We start from the raw sequence: 17,596 nt of genomic DNA, 5'->3' as shown, positions 1-17,596 counted from the left end.
GCTGCAGCATGAACAGCAAAATGACAACAGAATGACAAAGTTACATACCTGTTGAATCAACTGACACTTTGGTGAAATTGAATTCATCAGTGACATTGTCTTCGTTTTTGTATTTACTTTTCAGGTCTCTGACTCTGCTCATGATTGAGGCGATTGTCGGTCCCCCTTCACTTAAATCCTCTTCCTCCATCTGTAGAAACAAAAATAAAAGGCAATATTACTACTGCAGAGCTCTACTGCCCTCAGAAGTTTAATTGAAGGCTCCTTGGGAAAGCTTTACATCTTTCCTCCTAATATTAGTTTTGCAAGTGAGTTACAATTTATCCATATCTACTTCAGTTCAGCCTATCAGGAGAGACTGCCAATACTGCTATACTGTGAGCAACTTAGTGGAATGCAACTCCTATGAGCAGAGTTCTTTCACCAGTGTTAGCCAAGCCACCTGTAGAAAAAGTCAACCCCCATTCCTTTGTTCTGTAGATGCCACCCTAAATACTTATTCTTTAAATACGTGTTTTGATTTTTATTATGCTTTTAAAATTAATAGCTATTTTTATTGTATCAACGGCATCTATAGTCATTTGGTACTATTTCCTGTACAGATTCCTAAACAGTTGACATATTTTAATGCTCTCCGACTGTTCGGGTTACTGAATCAGTATCACGCAACATGCCTAATAAATAATTGGCTATTGGATTCAGGCAAGAAAATCTCCACCAGTGCACCCCTAAATTATGCAGCGTGTAGCAGGGCCTCAAGTTGCATAAACTCCGTTAATTCCTTGTTGGTTTATGGCAGTGGCCTCCAACCATTTTATGGTGAAGATCAGTTTTTGAAAGTTAAGGGCACCCCATGATCTACTGTGGTCCCTGCCCGCCCCCCAGCTGAGACATGTGTCCCACTGCTGGGCAGGCAAGGGGGAGAGGCTCAGCCAAAAAAAAAAAAAGTGTAGAAATAATAGTATAACACTAGGTGGCAGGGGAAATGGGTAAGGCCGCAGAGAACCTGGGCTGGGGGCTCTGGGGGGCTGCAGCAAAGGAGAAAGGGCATGCATGCAGTGCCATGATCGCAAACCAGATCCCACATGCACCTAAGGGGCCACTCAACCTTTCTGCACCCCTGGTTGTCCCAAAGGTGGGGGGAGGGGCTCCCAACACTGGACTCAGCCCAGTGGAGGCCCCAGGGGCCCCTACCGTCCCCCCACTAACCTGTGCTCGCGGTACAGCAGGCAGCATGCAGCAGTAATTAGTAATTACCTCCATCCTGAGCATGGGGGAGGGGGGTGTGGCAGCACAGGCCTTCCCCCCCTCCCTCTCTCCTCCCCAAGACCTCCACCAGGCTGTGCCCAGTGGCAGGAGCGCCCCCCACAACCCACCATGCCCCTGAATGAGCAGATCTTCCCATGCCAAGTTTGCTGCTGTGCTGAGCTGCACCCACCCAGCAGTTGGATGCGCGCATACCCAGCTATCCCTCCCCCAGCCTAGGACCTACCTAAAGATGCTCTGGGATCAACTGGTTGATCATGAGACCCAGATTGGTGACCACTAGTTTATAAGGCTGCAGTCACCATGAAAGGATGCAACCTAACACTGAAAGCAAGACTTGATCACAGCACAGTAAGTTAGAAATGAAAGGCTACTGAAGAGATATGGGGACATGCATCAAGACTGGAGGAGGCAGGAGTGGGGCAGGGAAAAAGAATAAAATCATCATCTTCCACAAATATCTCTTCATTAGTCTAGTGGAGACACAGTGGGATGAAACATTTGACTGGGCATTAGACAGAGGGCCATAGGTTGTTTACAAGAGATAGGAAGGGGGAAAAAAAAAAAAAAAGGTGGAGGGGTTGTGCTCTATGTTAAGGAACAGTATACCACTTCTACCTTCTAAAAGGGGCCAGAGGAGGGGGTGGGGAAAGGGATCTGGTGGTAGGGGTTTAACTACAGGCCACCATATCAGGAGGAAGAGCTGGATCTGGAATTTTCCAGGCAGCTTGGGGAGGCCATGCATGCAAAGGATGTTGTGGTCATGGGGGATATGAATTACCCTGACATCACCTGGGAGGAGCAGTCAGCCAGATCTAGCCACTCATGAAGGTTCCTGACATGCGTACAGGACCTACACCTCGTGCAGGAGGTACTCATCCCCACTAAGGAAAACACCATACTGGATTTGGTGTTAGCTTCTGGAGATGACCTGGTGGGGGAGGTGCTAGTACAAGGGAGGCTAGGGGACAGTGATCATGAAATGATCCAGTTTGCTATTCAGAGAAAGGTGGGGAGCATAACTAGCACAGCGCAAATGTTTGACTTTAGGAAAGCCAACTTCGATGTGCTCAGGGTAGTAGTCAGGGAGGCAACTAGTATGGCAGCCCAGGAAAGGTGGTCCTTCCTCAAGGATGCTATCCTTGGGGCACAGCAGGACGCAATTCCACTGCGCAGGAAGGTGGGAAAAGGATCCAAGAAACCTTTATGGCTGAGCACAGATATCCAGGCTGCCCTGAGGGCAAAGAAAAAAAGCGTACTGGTAGTGGGGGGGGCAGGGACAAAGAAGGAGTACACCTCTCTGACCCAAGCTTCTAGGGATTTGTTAAGGGAGGCTAAAGCAGCACTGGAGCTTAGATTAGCTTCTGGGGTTAAGGATAACAAAAAGTCCTTCTTCAAGTACATGGGTAGCAAGAAGAAGTCTCGGGGTAACGTTGGACTCCTACAAGGCAGGGCAGGGCAGCTGGTGACAGATGTGTGAGAGAAGGCAGAACTCTTTAACAAGTTCTTTGCCTCTGTGTTCCTGTCTCCTGACAATGGGGTGCTCTCAAGTGATAGCATAGAGAGGCCCAGGAAGGATGCGAGTCCCCCGACTGTTAGTTCGGACCTAGTTAAGGATTACCTGGAGGGCTTAAATGTATCCAAGTCGGCAGGCCCGGATGACCTTCATCCACAGGTGCTGAGGGAATTGGCTGGTGTCATAGCGGAGCAATTGGCACAGCTGTTTGAGGACTCCTGGTACTGGGGCCAAGCCTCTGAGGACTGGAAAAGGGCCAGTGTGGTTCCTATTTTCAAGAAGGGGAGGAAGGAAGAGACTGGCAACTACAGGCCAGTCAGCCTCACTTCTATCCTGGGGAAGGTCTTTGAAAAAATTATCAAGGGCCACATTTGTGAGAGCCCTGCAGGAGAAGCGATGTTGAGGGATAACCAACACTGGTTTGTGCCAGGCCGATCCTGCCTAACTAACCTGGTCTCTTTCTATGACCAGGTAACAAAGAGCTTAGATGGGAAGGAGGAGGTCAATGTCATCTTCTTGGACTTCCAGAAGGCCTTCGATAGTGTCCCACCCAATTCTGGTGGGCGAGCTGAGGGACTGTGGCATTGACGAATGCAGAGAGTCACATGGGCAACGAACTGCTCCAGGGGCACACGCAGAGGGTGGTGGTGGACAGGTCAATGTCAACCTGGGAGGGAGTGGGCAGCGGAGTCCCCCAGGGCTTGGTCCTTGGGCCGGTGCTGTTCAATATCTTCCTTAGCGACCGGGATGAGGGTGTGGAGTGTACCCTGTTCAAGTTCGCTGATGACACCAAGCTGTGGGGTAAAGTGAATACACCTGCAGGCAGGGACTGCATCCAGGCAGACCTGGATAGGTTAGAGAAGTGGGTGGATCTGAACAGGATGCGGTTCAACAAGGACAAGTGCAGAGTGCTGCACCTGGGGAGAGGGAACCAGCATTATGGTTATAGGTTAGGGGCTGACCCTCTCAGCAGCACAGAGGTAGAGGGATCTTGGAGTCAGGATTGACTCCAGGATGAATATGAGTCGCCAATGCAATAGGCAGAGCCAACCACACCCTGTCATGCATCAACAGAGGCATCACTAACGGATCCAGACAGGTCTTGCTTCCCCTCTATGTGGCGCTGGTCAGGCCGCAGCTGGAGTACTGTGTCCAGTTCTGGGCGCCGCACTTCAAGAAGGATGTGGAGAACCTGGAGAGGGTCCAGGAGGGCCACTCGTATGGTTGAGGGCCTCCGTGGCCAGCCCTATGAGGAGAGGCTGAGGGACCTGAATCTCTTCAGTCTCCGCAAGAAGAGACTGAGCGTGGATCTTGTGGCTGCCTACAACCTTATCAGGGGCCACCAGCAGGGACTCAGCGAAAGTCTGTTCATCAGGGGCCCCCTTGGAGTCACCAGGAACAACGGCCACAAGCTGAGGGAGGATAGGTTTAGGTTAGATATTAGGACAAACTACTTCACTGTAAGGGTGGCCAGAGCCTGGAATAGGCTTCCCAGAGAGGTGGTGCTCTCACCTTCCCTGGAAATCTTCAAGAGGAGACTGGACAGGCACCTGGCTGGGGTCTTATGACCCCTGTCACCCCCAGTGCTCCTTCCTGCCCATGGCGGGGGGTGTCGGACTAGATATTCTGTCTCAGTCCCTTCCGACTCATTGATTCTATGATATGAGATATATGATATGAGATATATGATAGCCAAGAGAGAGGTCAGAGTTCAACATCTAATGTTTTGCTTTTAAAAAAAATAAAATGTGTTACTCTAGCCGTAGGATGAGGATGTTTTACAAGGTTATTAAGAGGCTTTCGCTGTTTTAGCATTTACTACCTTATGTAAGAGAGAAGTATTCTTGATCTTCATGGACAGGCTCAACCTTTCCCTGGCATCTCTGTTTTAAACAAAATAGAGCTATATATTCTCAGAGCCACCTACTCCACGTCCAAAGATGCAACAGAATCTTTCACGTGACAGTTTATTAGCAAAGCAGCTATTTTAAATGGATATATTGGACATAACAAACATGTGGCCACATGCCTTAAAAAGAGGCCCATCTGATGAAGTTAAGCTGTTTTCAGAGTTTTACCACAGAAGCTTGACAAATTTATAATGGACCAGTCTCATCTATCGTACACCCAGAAGAGGTATATAACCTAGGGCCCCCCATCTACACATTACAAGAAAAATGCAATTAACTGGTTAATCACACCTTAAATTGTGACCCAGCCACAGGTTCAATCAATTAATAGTGTGACAAAACAAGGAATAAGCCACAAAGTTATTCCACCAAAAAAGTGTAATAATTTTGTGACTCATTCTTATCACCCCATGAATTGAACATGTGGCCAGGTACTCCCTTGTTGCTGGGAGCCCCACCAGTTGATGGAGCTCCCAGTTGTAGGGAAGTACCACACACTACAGCTGTAAGCCCCACAGCTGACAGCTCACAGATGCAATTTATGGGATGCTGCCACAGCTACAAGCCTTGTTAGTAATGGGAGCTTGCTACTTGCTTGTGCAGGGGGAGCCCAGGATTGTGATAACCAGGTTTCTGGCAATAAAGTGCGATTGTATCTGATGCTAGATCCCAGTCATGCATCCTGCCATGCAGAAAGGGAAGGTGAAAGAACCTATCCAGCTCTAGTGGGACAACAGAGGTACAATGACAGAAGAGCACCTACTCCTAGGGAGGCTGATGGATGCTGGAAGACCCAGGAATCCATTAGTCTTATTCTATACATCATACAGGTATGAGAAGCAGTGAAGCACTTCTATATAGTACCTCACTCAAATGAGTACTATTCTGGAGCACTTAAAAGCTCTCCAGAGATAGCCAAAAGCACACACATTTGTATATCCCTTAGAAGCACTTCAAAGGTCTGCACCCAACATTTGAAACTTTCTCCATATAACACCACCTATATTGAGGAAACAGGCCATACAAGTTGTTTCTAACCAGTGCATACCAGATTTTGAAACTGTTCCCTGCTTTTATCATACATGCAGCACATATGAGGTAACAAAAAGACCCTACCCCCCATCTTTGCTTAAGCAGTTCCCACCAGTTTAGAAACTACACTTCAGAACAGGGATTCCAAACAAAGGCAATCTATCTGCAGAAGTTTAGAGTCCTCCCTCATCCCTCTAGTTGTAGAAGTGTTCAAAAGACACTATGGTAATATTATACTATTCAGTATCAAGGGACCCCAGCATCTGTTGCATCTTGTGTCTAGTCTTGTTGCAGAAAATGTACTTAGAAAAGGTTTTCTGAAATTGATGCTATTTATTGCTGAACTTGGTTTAGATCAATGTCCAACTGGCAGCCCATGGACTGTATCCAGCCTCCAACTCTCCCCTATTACTTCTGCCACTACAGCAGCCAGGGTCTCCAAGCTCTGCTTCCCCACTCCAGCTTCTGCTTCCTGCTGCTACCTCTGGAAGAAAAGCAGCAGGTAAGGTTCAGGGAGCCAACCCCATGGCATGTTGCCCCTAGCCACTCAGAACTTGGACAGCCATGGTCTAGGCCATGAAACTAAAACAATTAGTGGTGCAAAATGCCTTTAAACAAAACACATGCATTATACCAAAATACAATTTTTCCATCTTTTACATCAGTGGTTCTCAACCTTTATACTGCAGACTGGCACAGGAGCAGGATGGGGCACACAGAGCCAGCTGCCTCCTTCCCAGGGCTACCCAGATTTAACCCCACTCGTGACTGCTAGCAGTGGAAGCTGCTCGCCCAGGCAGACAGATGAGGGTCCAAGCGGGGGGCTTGTACCACAACCCAGCAGCCAACCATTCGTAGCCCGGTACTGGGCCACAGCCCAGTGATTGGGAACCTGTTCTACATGACAGCTTCCGGGATTTTGTACTTTCCTTGTCTTTCTCGCTGCAGATTGAACTGTATGAACCTTCTACTTATGTGAAGTATTCAAAAGGTCACAGATTTTCACCTGAAATCCATAGAAACTTTTATGCTGTACAGAATCATCACTTCCATAAAATATCCCCTCTGCATACTTCCATTTCTCTGCTTAGCTTTTGTATTTCCTGCTTGTTTTCACTTGCTGTACCCACTCTATGGCTTTTTTTCAACTCGGTGGCACCTTGCTCAGCTACACATCACATTGGTTGAGCTACATTGCTGTACATACTTGCTTACAACTGCAAAACAATACCTAAGAGAGATTGATTCGATTATGTCAGTACTTGATATGGCAAACATTTTATGAAATAAGTGACACAGAAACTTCTATGCACTTTCACTAGTTTGCAAGATTTCAGTGTTTACTCAGATCCTGAGTTTCCATCAATTCCAAGACAAAACTTGCAGCCTTTTCTATGACATGGCTGAACCTAGCTCCCTGCCGTCACAAGCAATAAAGCATGAGTTTCCTTTCAGTCCCATTTAAGTACTGATTTTGCTGTTTTTGGTTTACTTTTCTAAACATGTTTCATGTTATTAAAAAAAACAATACCAAAACTATGCTACCTTATGCAATACGTTACAAAGTTCAAAGTAAAATTTAGAATTACAGAAACACTGCACATGTGAGGCTACCGCTTATAGCCTAATGTATTATTCTAGCCAGTCCTTTCAGAGATTGTTCAGTCTTGGACTACTTGCGGTATATTCAGACTCTTTCCTGCCACATCTTGATTACTGTATGTTATTAGTTGGGACGTGTTATTTGTTTTCTACTGCAGCAGGACTGCAGCAACTTATGTGGGGGACTGTCTTGGATTACCCCTTTTACTGAAACTCTTCTACACAACACCTAAGGCTTGTATCATCAGTTAAAATCACAGTCGTGCTTTGTTTACGTTAACAATTTTCTTTATTTGTCAAGATTTATTTTTACATCTATAATCAACTCACTGTTTGAAAGGCTGTCATTACTTCTCTCCACATCAAGCAAGTGTTAATATTAACTTAGACAGAATCTTAATTTAACAGCAAAAATGCCAACGTAGCACTCTTATTCAGTCCGGTTTATAACACCCTGTGCTTTAGGGGGTTTTTTTGTTGTTGTTTTTTTTTCTTAGATTCCCTGGTCTCTAGGCATGTTCTCCCTTTCCAAGAACTCGCAATGCGTCACTGTCTCTTTAAGGAATAGTAGTTTCCCAGTCTCTTTTACCCCTCATCTGCTATACAGCACAACTGGCTCAAAACAAAGTCCAAATGAAAAAAAAAACAAAACCTGCTCCCTTCCTCTTGCTGCTCAAGTATTACCTTTTAAGGTTTTTCTTCGCTGGTGATTCCCAGCTTAACCAGACCCACTCAAGCCTAGTTCTCGGGGTTTCTTCTGGTCCTTACTACCTTCCCAAGCTTTCTGCCCGGTGGCGTCTTCTGACACCTGTTCCTTCAGTGCCCTGCCCCTCCCCTCACAGGGTTGTTGCATCTTTACAGAACAGCTGCTCCAGAAGCATTGCTCTCCTTCTGTTCTCATATCTTTCCCCCACACTCAGACTCATTCCCTGTGGTAAGTGTTTTATTTAGTGCCCATTGCTCTTCACAGCATATGGGGGGGGAAAAAAGCAAACACTGTACAAAAGCAGTGGATCGGTCTTCCTAAGTATTCACTGGACCAGCTATCCTATTTTGCACATCTACACTAGAAAAATAATCACTATGAATTCCAGCATTGGAAAACCATGACACAACTTTGACAAAATTAAGGCCATCTTCTGGCATCTAGTCCCATTGTACAATATTGAGTTTAAAAGCTAGGAAGGAAGCATGCAGCCTTCAAATGATATAGTCACAGCAGCATGAAAAACTTTGTACCTCAGGATAAGGAATATAGTTTGAGAGTATCAGAACACTTCTTTTTCAAGTGTTCATGGTGTTTCAGTAGTGAAACAAAGGTGGGGGTGGGAAAGAGAAGAGAAGAAAGATTGAGAGGATATAAAATTTAGCAACCCCCATTCCACAGGAAGTGTCACTTGGGTATTTTAACTTGGGACAAAATGTCTGTAGCTTCCGCTTGGAACCACTCAAGTAGGTGTTAATATATTAAAAAGTACCAGATATGGAACATTAAGGTTGTGTTGACATGCACAGTAATTTTTAATTTTCTGTGGGGGTTTTTTGTTTGTGGGGTTTTTTTGTTTTTTACAAATTTAAAATTTTACTAATATTGATCACGTGCCCTTCCAAAATAAATTGAGTGGGTGAGTTCATAGATTCATAGATTCATAGATGCTAGGGTCGGAAGGGACCTCAATAGATCATCGAGTCCGACCCCCTGCATAAGCAGGAAAGAGTGCTGGGCCTACATTACCCCAGCTAGATACACATCCAACCTTCTCTTGAATACCCCCAGGGTAGGGGAGAGCACCACCTCCCTTGGGAGCCCGTTCCAGAGCTTGGCCACTCGAACTGTGAAGAAGTTCCTCCTAATATCTAATCTAAATCTGCTCTCCTCCAGCTTGTGGCCATTATTTCTTGTAACCCCCGGGGGCGCCTTGGTGAATAAATACTCACCAATTCCCTTCTGTGCCCCCCTGACGAACTTATAGGCAGCCACCAGGTCGCCTCTCAACCTTCTCTTGCGGAGGCTGAAAAGGTCCAGTTTCTCTAATCTCTCCTCATAGGGCTTGGCCTGCAGGCCCTTAACCACACGAGTGGCCCTTCTCTGGACCCTCTCCAGGTTATCCGCATCTTTCTTGAAGTGCGGCGCCCAGAATTGCACGCAGTACTCCAGCTGCGGTCTGACCAGCACCCGATAGAGGGGAAGTATCACCTCCTTGGACTTATTTGTCATGCATCTGCTGATGCACGATAAAGTGCCATTGGCTTTTCTGATGGTTTCGTCACACTGCCGACTCATGTTCATCTTGGAGTCTACTAGGACTCCAAGATCCCTTTCCACTTCCGTGCCACCCAGCAGGTCATTTCCTAGGCTGTAGGTGTGCTGGACATTTTTCCTCCCTAGATGCAGCACTTTGCATTTCTCCTTGTTGAACTGCATTCTGTTGTTTTCCGCCCACTTGTCTAACCTGTCCAGGTCTGCTTGCAGCTGTTCCCTGCCCTCCGGCATGTCCACTTCGCCCCATAGCTTAGTGTCATCTGCAAACTTGGACAGAGTACATTTCACCCCCTCGTCCAAGTCGCTGATGAAGACATTAAAGAGTATCGGTCCAAGCACCGAGCCCTGCGGGACCCCACTGCCCACACTCTTCCAGGTCGAAACCGACCCATCCACCACAACTCTCTGGGTGCGACCCTCCAGCCAATTCTCCACCCACCGGACTGTGCAGTCATCCAAGTCACAGCCCCTTAACTTGTTCACCAGTATGGGGTGGGATACCGTGTCAAAGGCCTTCCTGAAGTCCAAGTATACGACATCCACCCCTCCTCCTGCATCGAGGCGTTTTGTGACCTGGTCATAAGAAGAGACTAGATTGGTCAGGCACGATCTACCTGCCACGAACCCGTGCTGGTTTCCCCTCAGCATAATTTGTCCTGCCGGGCTCTCACAAATGTGAGCCTTGATGATTTTCTCAAAGATTTTGCCAAGGATGGAGGTGAGACTGACTGGCCTATAGTTACCCGGGTCCTCCTTCCTCCCCTTCTTGAAAATGGGAACCACATTGGCCCTTTTCCAGTCCTCCGGGACTTGACCCGTGCGCCACGAGCGTTCAAATATTCCCGCCAGTGGCTCTGCAATGATGTCGGCCAGTGCCTTCAGTACCCTCGGATGGAGCTCATCCGGGCCTGCCGACTTAAAGGCATCCAGTTCCTCCAAGTGACCCTGCACCACCTCAGGGTCCACGCATGGAAGTCTGGTGCCTTGCTGCTGCCTCCCTACACTCCCAGTGAGAGACTTGTCATGCCTCTCACTTAGGAACACTGAGGCGAAGAACTCGTTGAGGAGTTCAGCCTTGTCCCCTCTGTCTGTCACCAGTTGTTTAAACAATGATAGAGTGTAGCCCACCCTGCCAGCATAAGGCTCCCAAATTGCATCCACATAAGCCACTGTATGGTTCACACACACAAAATAAAACTGGTTAACCAGAATGTGAGAAAAATACCAATTTATCGTCAATAGAAAAAAAAAAAAGGTGTGGATGCATTTAAGACAAACCCTAAGGGAGCACGTCCCCATGAGTGCACATGTGTGATTTACGGTGCCACAAAGCCGTCTAAGGTATCGCAAACTGCATACAATCAAGTGCACCTGTGCACCATGCTACTAATTTGCAGCACAACAGGTTGACACCAGAAGACCATAGATGCTGGCCCCAGTCTCCTCTACTTCACCTGGGTCCCTTTGCAGTACACCAGAGCATGCATTCAGGAGCATGCCCAGAGACAAATAGCAGTAGCACACATGTGCACCACTGATATTTATCCTGCCAGAAATGCACGTACATGCACATGCACAATCATGGGGACATACTCATGGTAGATAGAAGAGGGACAAATAATATAAAATTGAGTACTTAAAGAAGATCAAAAAGAAGGTACATGAGAATCTATATTACTTTTTACTAATCCCAAAACAGCCATACAAAATAAACAAATATACTAACACTTTCCAGTTAGTAAACCACTCCATTTACTGGAGATTCTCTCCTCAAATTTAAATCAGAACAAGAATGTCATAATAACCTTATCATACACAATATAAGAAGCAGTAGATCCAGGACATGCAGCAGACCACAGCAACATGAAAAACTTTGCATTTCAGGATAAAGAAACAGCTTGATAGCCATCTCTAGATAGATGAATCAAATCTAGAAGCCAGTCAAGCCTTTGAACAAGCCTTAATAATGAGAATGATTTTGGTTTTGTCCAAAGCTAGCTTATCCACAGAAATTTGAATGAGACAATAGAAAGAAAAACAAAGAGATCTTGACCCCAATCTCTCAAAAATTTATCCAAGATGGAGTCTGTCTCTTCATATCAGAAACATTAATTCATGTAATGCTTGAACATGTGATGCTCCATCTTTTGCACCCAAGCCAAAAAATTATTGTTCAGCACCACAATCAGGTACATTACAAGATTATATTTCTAAGTAATGTAAATGTGCCATCATCACTAGAACATGAGACAGCAGTACAGTATCAACGGAACCATCTGTGATTTTTCCTCCTTGAGTTTGAACTGGGCTCGGTAGACTTAACTCCGAGATGCCTTAAATGAGGACCTGAAGAAACCTAAACCACTTCCAGTTTTCTAGCTTTCGCATAGTATTTTCTAATCACTGGCTCCTCAGGTGGAGAAAGACCAAAATTAATTTGGTCCTGAATTAGCTCTAGATAGAGACCAATACCAAGATCAAGGAGTCATCATCCACAGACTGGGACCACATTAAGGCATTAATATAGCAGTTTTTTTTAAATCTTCAGATTAGTTATTCTAGAGTGAAGAAAAATTCTTGTGTAAAACCTATAAAATGTAACAGCTATAAAAACTGTGCTTAACTACCAATTACAGTTACTCACTATACCAATTAGAAGCAAGTCCAACAAATTCCTAAGCCATTAGCTATGAGTGGATAACCTTTGTGTGCACACAGACACTCACACTTTTAAAAATTAAACTAATGTATACTTCAGTACATAACACCATTATCAACTCTTCCTAACTTTCAAGGGTAGACTACTTTATAGCAGTCCACTACTGAGTCTCTATTTTCTACCTCTAAAACGTAAGGGAAGGCCCCAGCCAGACTACCTACTGCTAGCGTGCTCTGATGTCGTAACTTCCGAGAAGAAAGGTCCCCCCTTCACCCAAACCTAGTCAAGAAAAAAAGCAGACGCTGACAAAGTAACATAAAAAATACCACACTTTGATAGATCCAAATCTAACAAGAATATTTCAATTAAAAGCAAAAATGAAATTGAAGACCCTTGCCCTCACCTTAGAGTGGTAGGGAGAAAAATAAAACAAAAAAAAATGCAAAAGTCTATTTTCATTAGTGGACTCCTAAAATTTTTTCAAATGGAGGGGTGGACCCCAATGAATTGCAAGTGTGCCAATAGCATATTTTTGATTATCATAGTCATCTTTTGTACACCCCTTAGGTCACAGTCTGCAGAGCCCCAGGGATCCATGAACTACAGGATGAAAACCATTGCCCTAGAAAATTCAGAAAAGTTTAGATTGTTCAGTTGACCTCAACAGAACATCATCCTAGGCTTCCCACAAATATATTTCTACTTATTTTGGTAATATCTTATTCTTTAAATAATTTACAAAAGTGCTGAATGAGTTTTCTGAAATCTGGCGACAGACACTACAAATTCTAATTGAAGAAGCTGCTGTCATTGTGGTTCTGTGCAGAATGGTTTCAACACATACACATTAAAACATTCTGCCTTTGTCCCAATTCTTATCTGGATCATTTACCACCTTCCTTTGCTCTTATCTGTATAAATCCTGTAATTAAGAATTCTAAACAGCTGCTCTCGTATTTTTGTTTTCAATTGTCACCAACCACCTTAGCCCACTTGTTTGCCTCATCCTTTTCTTTTGACTGTCACTTGTACAGCACTAAGCATACTGGAGCTAATACTTTTGATGGCCTCCAAGTGCTGACATAATATTATAGGTTCACATTCCAGACATTTGAACCCTTTAGAAATAAACAACTACTCTCACTAAGCACTTTTGACTCTCGACATTAAGTATTTTTCAGTAAGCCATATGGAGATGTGTGAACAATCATGAGCAAGATCTTTCCAAGACTTTGAGTGAATGTTGAAATGTTTTGGGGTGATTTTGTCCCTGAAGAGCCATTTCAAAGTAGGCAGTCCTTGGTGTAACGAGCCTGACTGAAAACTCAGATATGCTCCCTGCACACGTCATAATACCGTATAAGTGAAACAAGGTAGATTTTTTATCGCGAGTTTAACTTCCAAAGAGTACTGCTGGGCCACAGGCTTGATGAAAGGGGCTTGCAGGCTGCATTTGGCCCACGGGCCAAACTTCGAGAAGCACGGCTCTATAGCAACTGAAGATATTAAACAGCAGTACTTATAAGCCATCAGTGCAATGGAGTTGGAAGAGGAACCGTACACGGGCACAAGAATGAAGATGCATGAAAATTAAGAGCTCCCATTTTCTGAGGGGTATCTTTAGTATCACGATTGCCTCAAGCCTGAGGCCCACAGGAACTACAGAAGAAACTGACTTCTGTCTAAGCCTGCACAGCACTTGCATTACGTTGTCCCCAGAAATAGTCTCACTGATTTCAACAATACTAACCACATAAGCAAGAATGAGTACGAATTTTTAAGCACTCTGCAGAGCAGTCACTCAAACCGCATCCTGCACAACCTGGAGGCAGGGAGGAGTGGGAGTGGGAGTGCGGCCCCCGCGCAGCTCCGGCGCCCAGAGACTCAAGGCCAGGTTCGGGGAGGAGGACGCCCAGCTGCCATCAGCAGTGGCGACACCCGAGCCGAGCCGGCTCATCCCAAACGTCCTAACAGCTAGATCAGGGCCGCGCCCTGAGAGAGGTCTAGGACCGCTCCCGTCCTCCGAGACGGGCGGCCCCGCGGGGCAGACACGGCCGCGCCCAGCTCGGACCCCATCCGCGCGAGATAGGAGCCCACCCTGGCCGCGACCCATCCCCGGCGCCCACCTCAGGCCGGGCCGCGCTCACCGTGGGCCGCTCCAGAGCCGCTGAGAAGAGTGAGCGCGCGAGCCACCGCGTTTGAATTTGGCCACCGCCGAACAAGCCGGCCGCTGGTTGGCTGGGGAGGCTTCCGGTCGGACGCAACACCACGGATTGGCCGTCGCTCTTTCCTGAGCCCCGCCCCTTCCTCACAGTGGCAGCGACTCTTCTCTCCTCTCGGTAGGTTCAACTGCTGCTGCAAGGGTCCGCATGCCCTCGTTGTTCCGCGCGTGGTCTCGTTCTCCAGCCCGCACAAGCGTAGCGTTGACTTGGAGCGGGACCCCTCCACTGGCACGGCTCTCCTTCGCGCGCGCAGGGGGTGTGGCCTCGCTCCCCGCCAAGGAGAACAACAAACTCGTTTCTTGTTTTCCTTAAAGGTACTCTTGCCCGCTACAGCCACAGAGGGAAGTGCGTTTCCCCCTCTGTAATAGCCCTTTAGGTAGCATATCCCCATTCCCTCTCCTCTTCTCCAGACTGACCTGGTTAAACAGCTAGATCTCAAGCGGGGTGTGGGTGCCTCATGGCGCCTCACAACCTAGCGCTTCAAAACTGGGCCCTTGACGGAGGAGGAAGGGGAGGGGGTGCAGATGGGGAGATGTCTTATCACCAGTGATCTTGGTCGTCTTGGATTAAAAACAAATCCCCAATTTGCAGTTAAAAAACGTAACCCCAAATCCACATTTTTCTGTGATGTGTGGAGGGCGCTGGCGGGGACAGAGGCTGAATGCAGGCTTTGGTCCCTGCCCTACCTCTGGGGCCAGGCCAGTTCCCCCTTTCCCCCACTCCATGGTGGGCCCATGCCTGCCCCCCCCACTCTCACCGCTGTTGTGGAGCTGGACCTGCCCATCCCCCTGCCACCATTTCCGGGCTGGGCTAGGCCAAGCGTGCCCCCCCCCATACCCATCACCATTTGGGGGCCAGCGCTGGGCCTGCCCCCCACCTTGTCTGCCACCAGTTCAGAGCCGAGCCGCTCCCCTGAACCCTCCATTTCCGTGCCGGGCCAGGTGCACCCTCCCTGCTACCATTTCAGGGCCAAGCCTACTCCTCCCATCACCCCACGTCGGCACAGATCTGGTACTCCCCAGCCCCCACCATTGCGGCATGCCAGCTTCTCTCCCCAATTTGGGCCTGCTTCTCCTCTCCCCCCTGCTGCGGTCACGTCAGCCCGGGCCAACTGCTCCTCCTCCCCTGTATCAGGAAGCAGCAGCATGGGACAAAGATGGGGTGAGGCCAGCAGTGCTGGCCTCGGGCCCCCTCCTTCCATATTTGCCATCTGCAGGGAGCAGGGGGGCACAAGACCACTGTTGCTGCCATGGCCTCACCCCCCACGGTGTCTTGACCCTGCTCCCCCTTGTGTCGCTGCCACCACCTCCAAGGAGCAAGGGGGAAAGAGGGGGCTGGCTGCACCCCCCTGTTCTACCTGCCCCATTGCTGCTGCCTCTAGGGAGCAGGGCAGGGGGAGTGAGGCCAGCCACATGAGCCTCGCCCCTCACCCGCTCCATCCCATGTCCCCTCCATTACAGCGGCACTCCAGCACACCACCGGCTCCTGTCCAAACACTGTATTCACACTCTGATTGGTTGTTTCCATCAGCTAATCGAAGTACGAATAAAGCATTATGAAAAGAAAGACAGACAGACGAAGGCTTTTATAATATTAGAGTAATAGTCGTGTTTCATTTAAATCACAGAAAATGTGGATTTGGGGTTACTTCTTTAACTGAAAATTGGGGATTTTTTATAAATCAGAGAAAACCAGGATCTCTGCTCATCACATACAAAACAACACATTATTTTTGTTGTAGGCAAGAGGCCTAGGCCTGAACTCTTCAGTTTAAGATAGAAGCAAAAAGAAGTACAACTTGATTGGAGTGTGTTAAAAACAGTCTGCAGGCTATGAAATAGGAGCTTTGTTACCAGGAGCAGCTAACAGACAAAGGAATTACAGAAGGCTAACTTGATTGGTGGAACATCAAGACGATTAAAAAGAGGACATAGGCTTAACACCTGTGGAATTAAGAGTTTAGAAGGGATCAATTGGATTATAATTATAATGAAGTCAAGTGACTCCACACTGCCTGACTAGAAGTAATGCTGCCACTTCCAGGCATGCTGAGCAGGTAGATGTCTAGATCTTGCCAGTAGGAAACACTGCACAGGAATGTATCTGAAAATCCATCCCTCTTTGGAGCTTCAGCATCTACTTGAGAGCTGCAAACAAGTGATTATGTACACTCATAATCCAGAGCTCAACTTCCGTTAGTAAGGGTAAGTGGTTCATGCTCATGCTTTTCTTTCAAAGCGACAGTTGTGGCAGTTGTGATGGCTCCTACCTTTTCTGTATTAACTGCAAGGATCGAATATTCATCCAACAAATGCGGTTCTACATGAGATATATGTTGTCTCTCCAAATGCTCCAAACCCAGGCTACAGGGAGGTGAGAAGTGAATTATACCTAGGGAAATGAATGCTGTGTGCCCCTGGAGGCTGGGGGGGGACATGGCAAGGTCCCACAGGCAGCTGTGGTGCTGTCACTCAAGGGGGGGAGGGTGGTGAGTGCCAACCAGTGGTCGGTGACCACCTGGAGGTGCCGCCGGCAGCAGCAGCAGTGGCCAGTAGCAGTTGGGGACAGCCCACAGACGCTGCCAGCAGTATCAGCGGCAAAGGTGGGGGGCGAGCAGCGACTGCTCCCAGGCACTGCCAGCAGTGTCAATGGTGCCTTTTTGCAAGGCACCCATGTGCACTCCCTATGTGTCATCACTGCCTAGGGACCTACCTAAATCACAGCAATACAACTTTTTTTGTGGCTTGCTTGAAGTACACAGAGCTAATTTTGTGGTAGACTAGCATCTTGCTGATTTTCAGTGGGGCCCTGACAACCCCACCCATCACTGCTGATTGGGAGAGGGCTTCTTCACTCAGTCTATTTCACTACTACTTTTTTGCCATGCCCCTCACCACTAAATGGCAGAGGGCACCTTCACTCAGTCTGTGTTACTACTGCTTTCTGGGGGGTTAATTTTGCAGAAAATCACTACCAAAGCCAGATTTCCCAGCAATTGCAACCATCACAGACAACGCTGTTTTTCACAGTTTCTGCAAAATTGTGATTTAGGTAGATGATCCCAGAGCAGCCTCAGTCATCGGTGCATTTCTAGGTTTGGAGGGTATAAATGGAAGCGGTGGTCAG

At 47.3% G+C, this 17,596-nt stretch overlaps 2 protein-coding genes across 3 annotated transcripts in view; one reads left to right on the top strand and one right to left on the bottom strand.

Annotated features, from left to right (window-relative positions):
- The window catches only part of TTK (TTK protein kinase), a 73,519-nt gene extending 59,040 nt beyond the window's left edge, over nt 1-14,479 (bottom strand). Inside the window, exons 1-2 of one of the 2 annotated variants that reach the window (XM_090035370.1) lie at nt 14,375-14,479; nt 49-190 (exon numbers count right to left, since the gene is read on the bottom strand). In XM_090035370.1, coding sequence (XP_089891496.1) covers nt 49-190 — 142 coding nt within the window. In that variant the 5' untranslated portion in view covers nt 14,375-14,479. The remainder of the gene's footprint in view (nt 1-48; nt 191-14,374) is intronic. The other variant, XM_090035354.1, reaches the window with a different exon arrangement.
- Nucleotides 14,480-14,578: 99 nt separating this feature from the next.
- The window catches only part of ELOVL4 (ELOVL fatty acid elongase 4), a 126,528-nt gene continuing 123,510 nt past the window's right edge, over nt 14,579-17,596 (top strand). Inside the window, exons 1-2 of the mRNA XM_090035394.1 lie at nt 14,579-14,784; nt 16,212-16,674. The gene's annotated coding sequence lies outside the window, so the exon portion shown is untranslated. The remainder of the gene's footprint in view (nt 14,785-16,211; nt 16,675-17,596) is intronic.

The sequence above is a fragment of the Crocodylus siamensis genome, chromosome 1, assembly GCF_052110815.1.
Source record: "Crocodylus siamensis isolate JL-2025a chromosome 1, ASM5211081v1, whole genome shotgun sequence".
In the NCBI taxonomy this organism is placed as follows: domain Eukaryota; kingdom Metazoa; phylum Chordata; order Crocodylia; family Crocodylidae; genus Crocodylus; species Crocodylus siamensis.
This window is presented reverse-complemented; position numbering and strand designations above follow the sequence as displayed.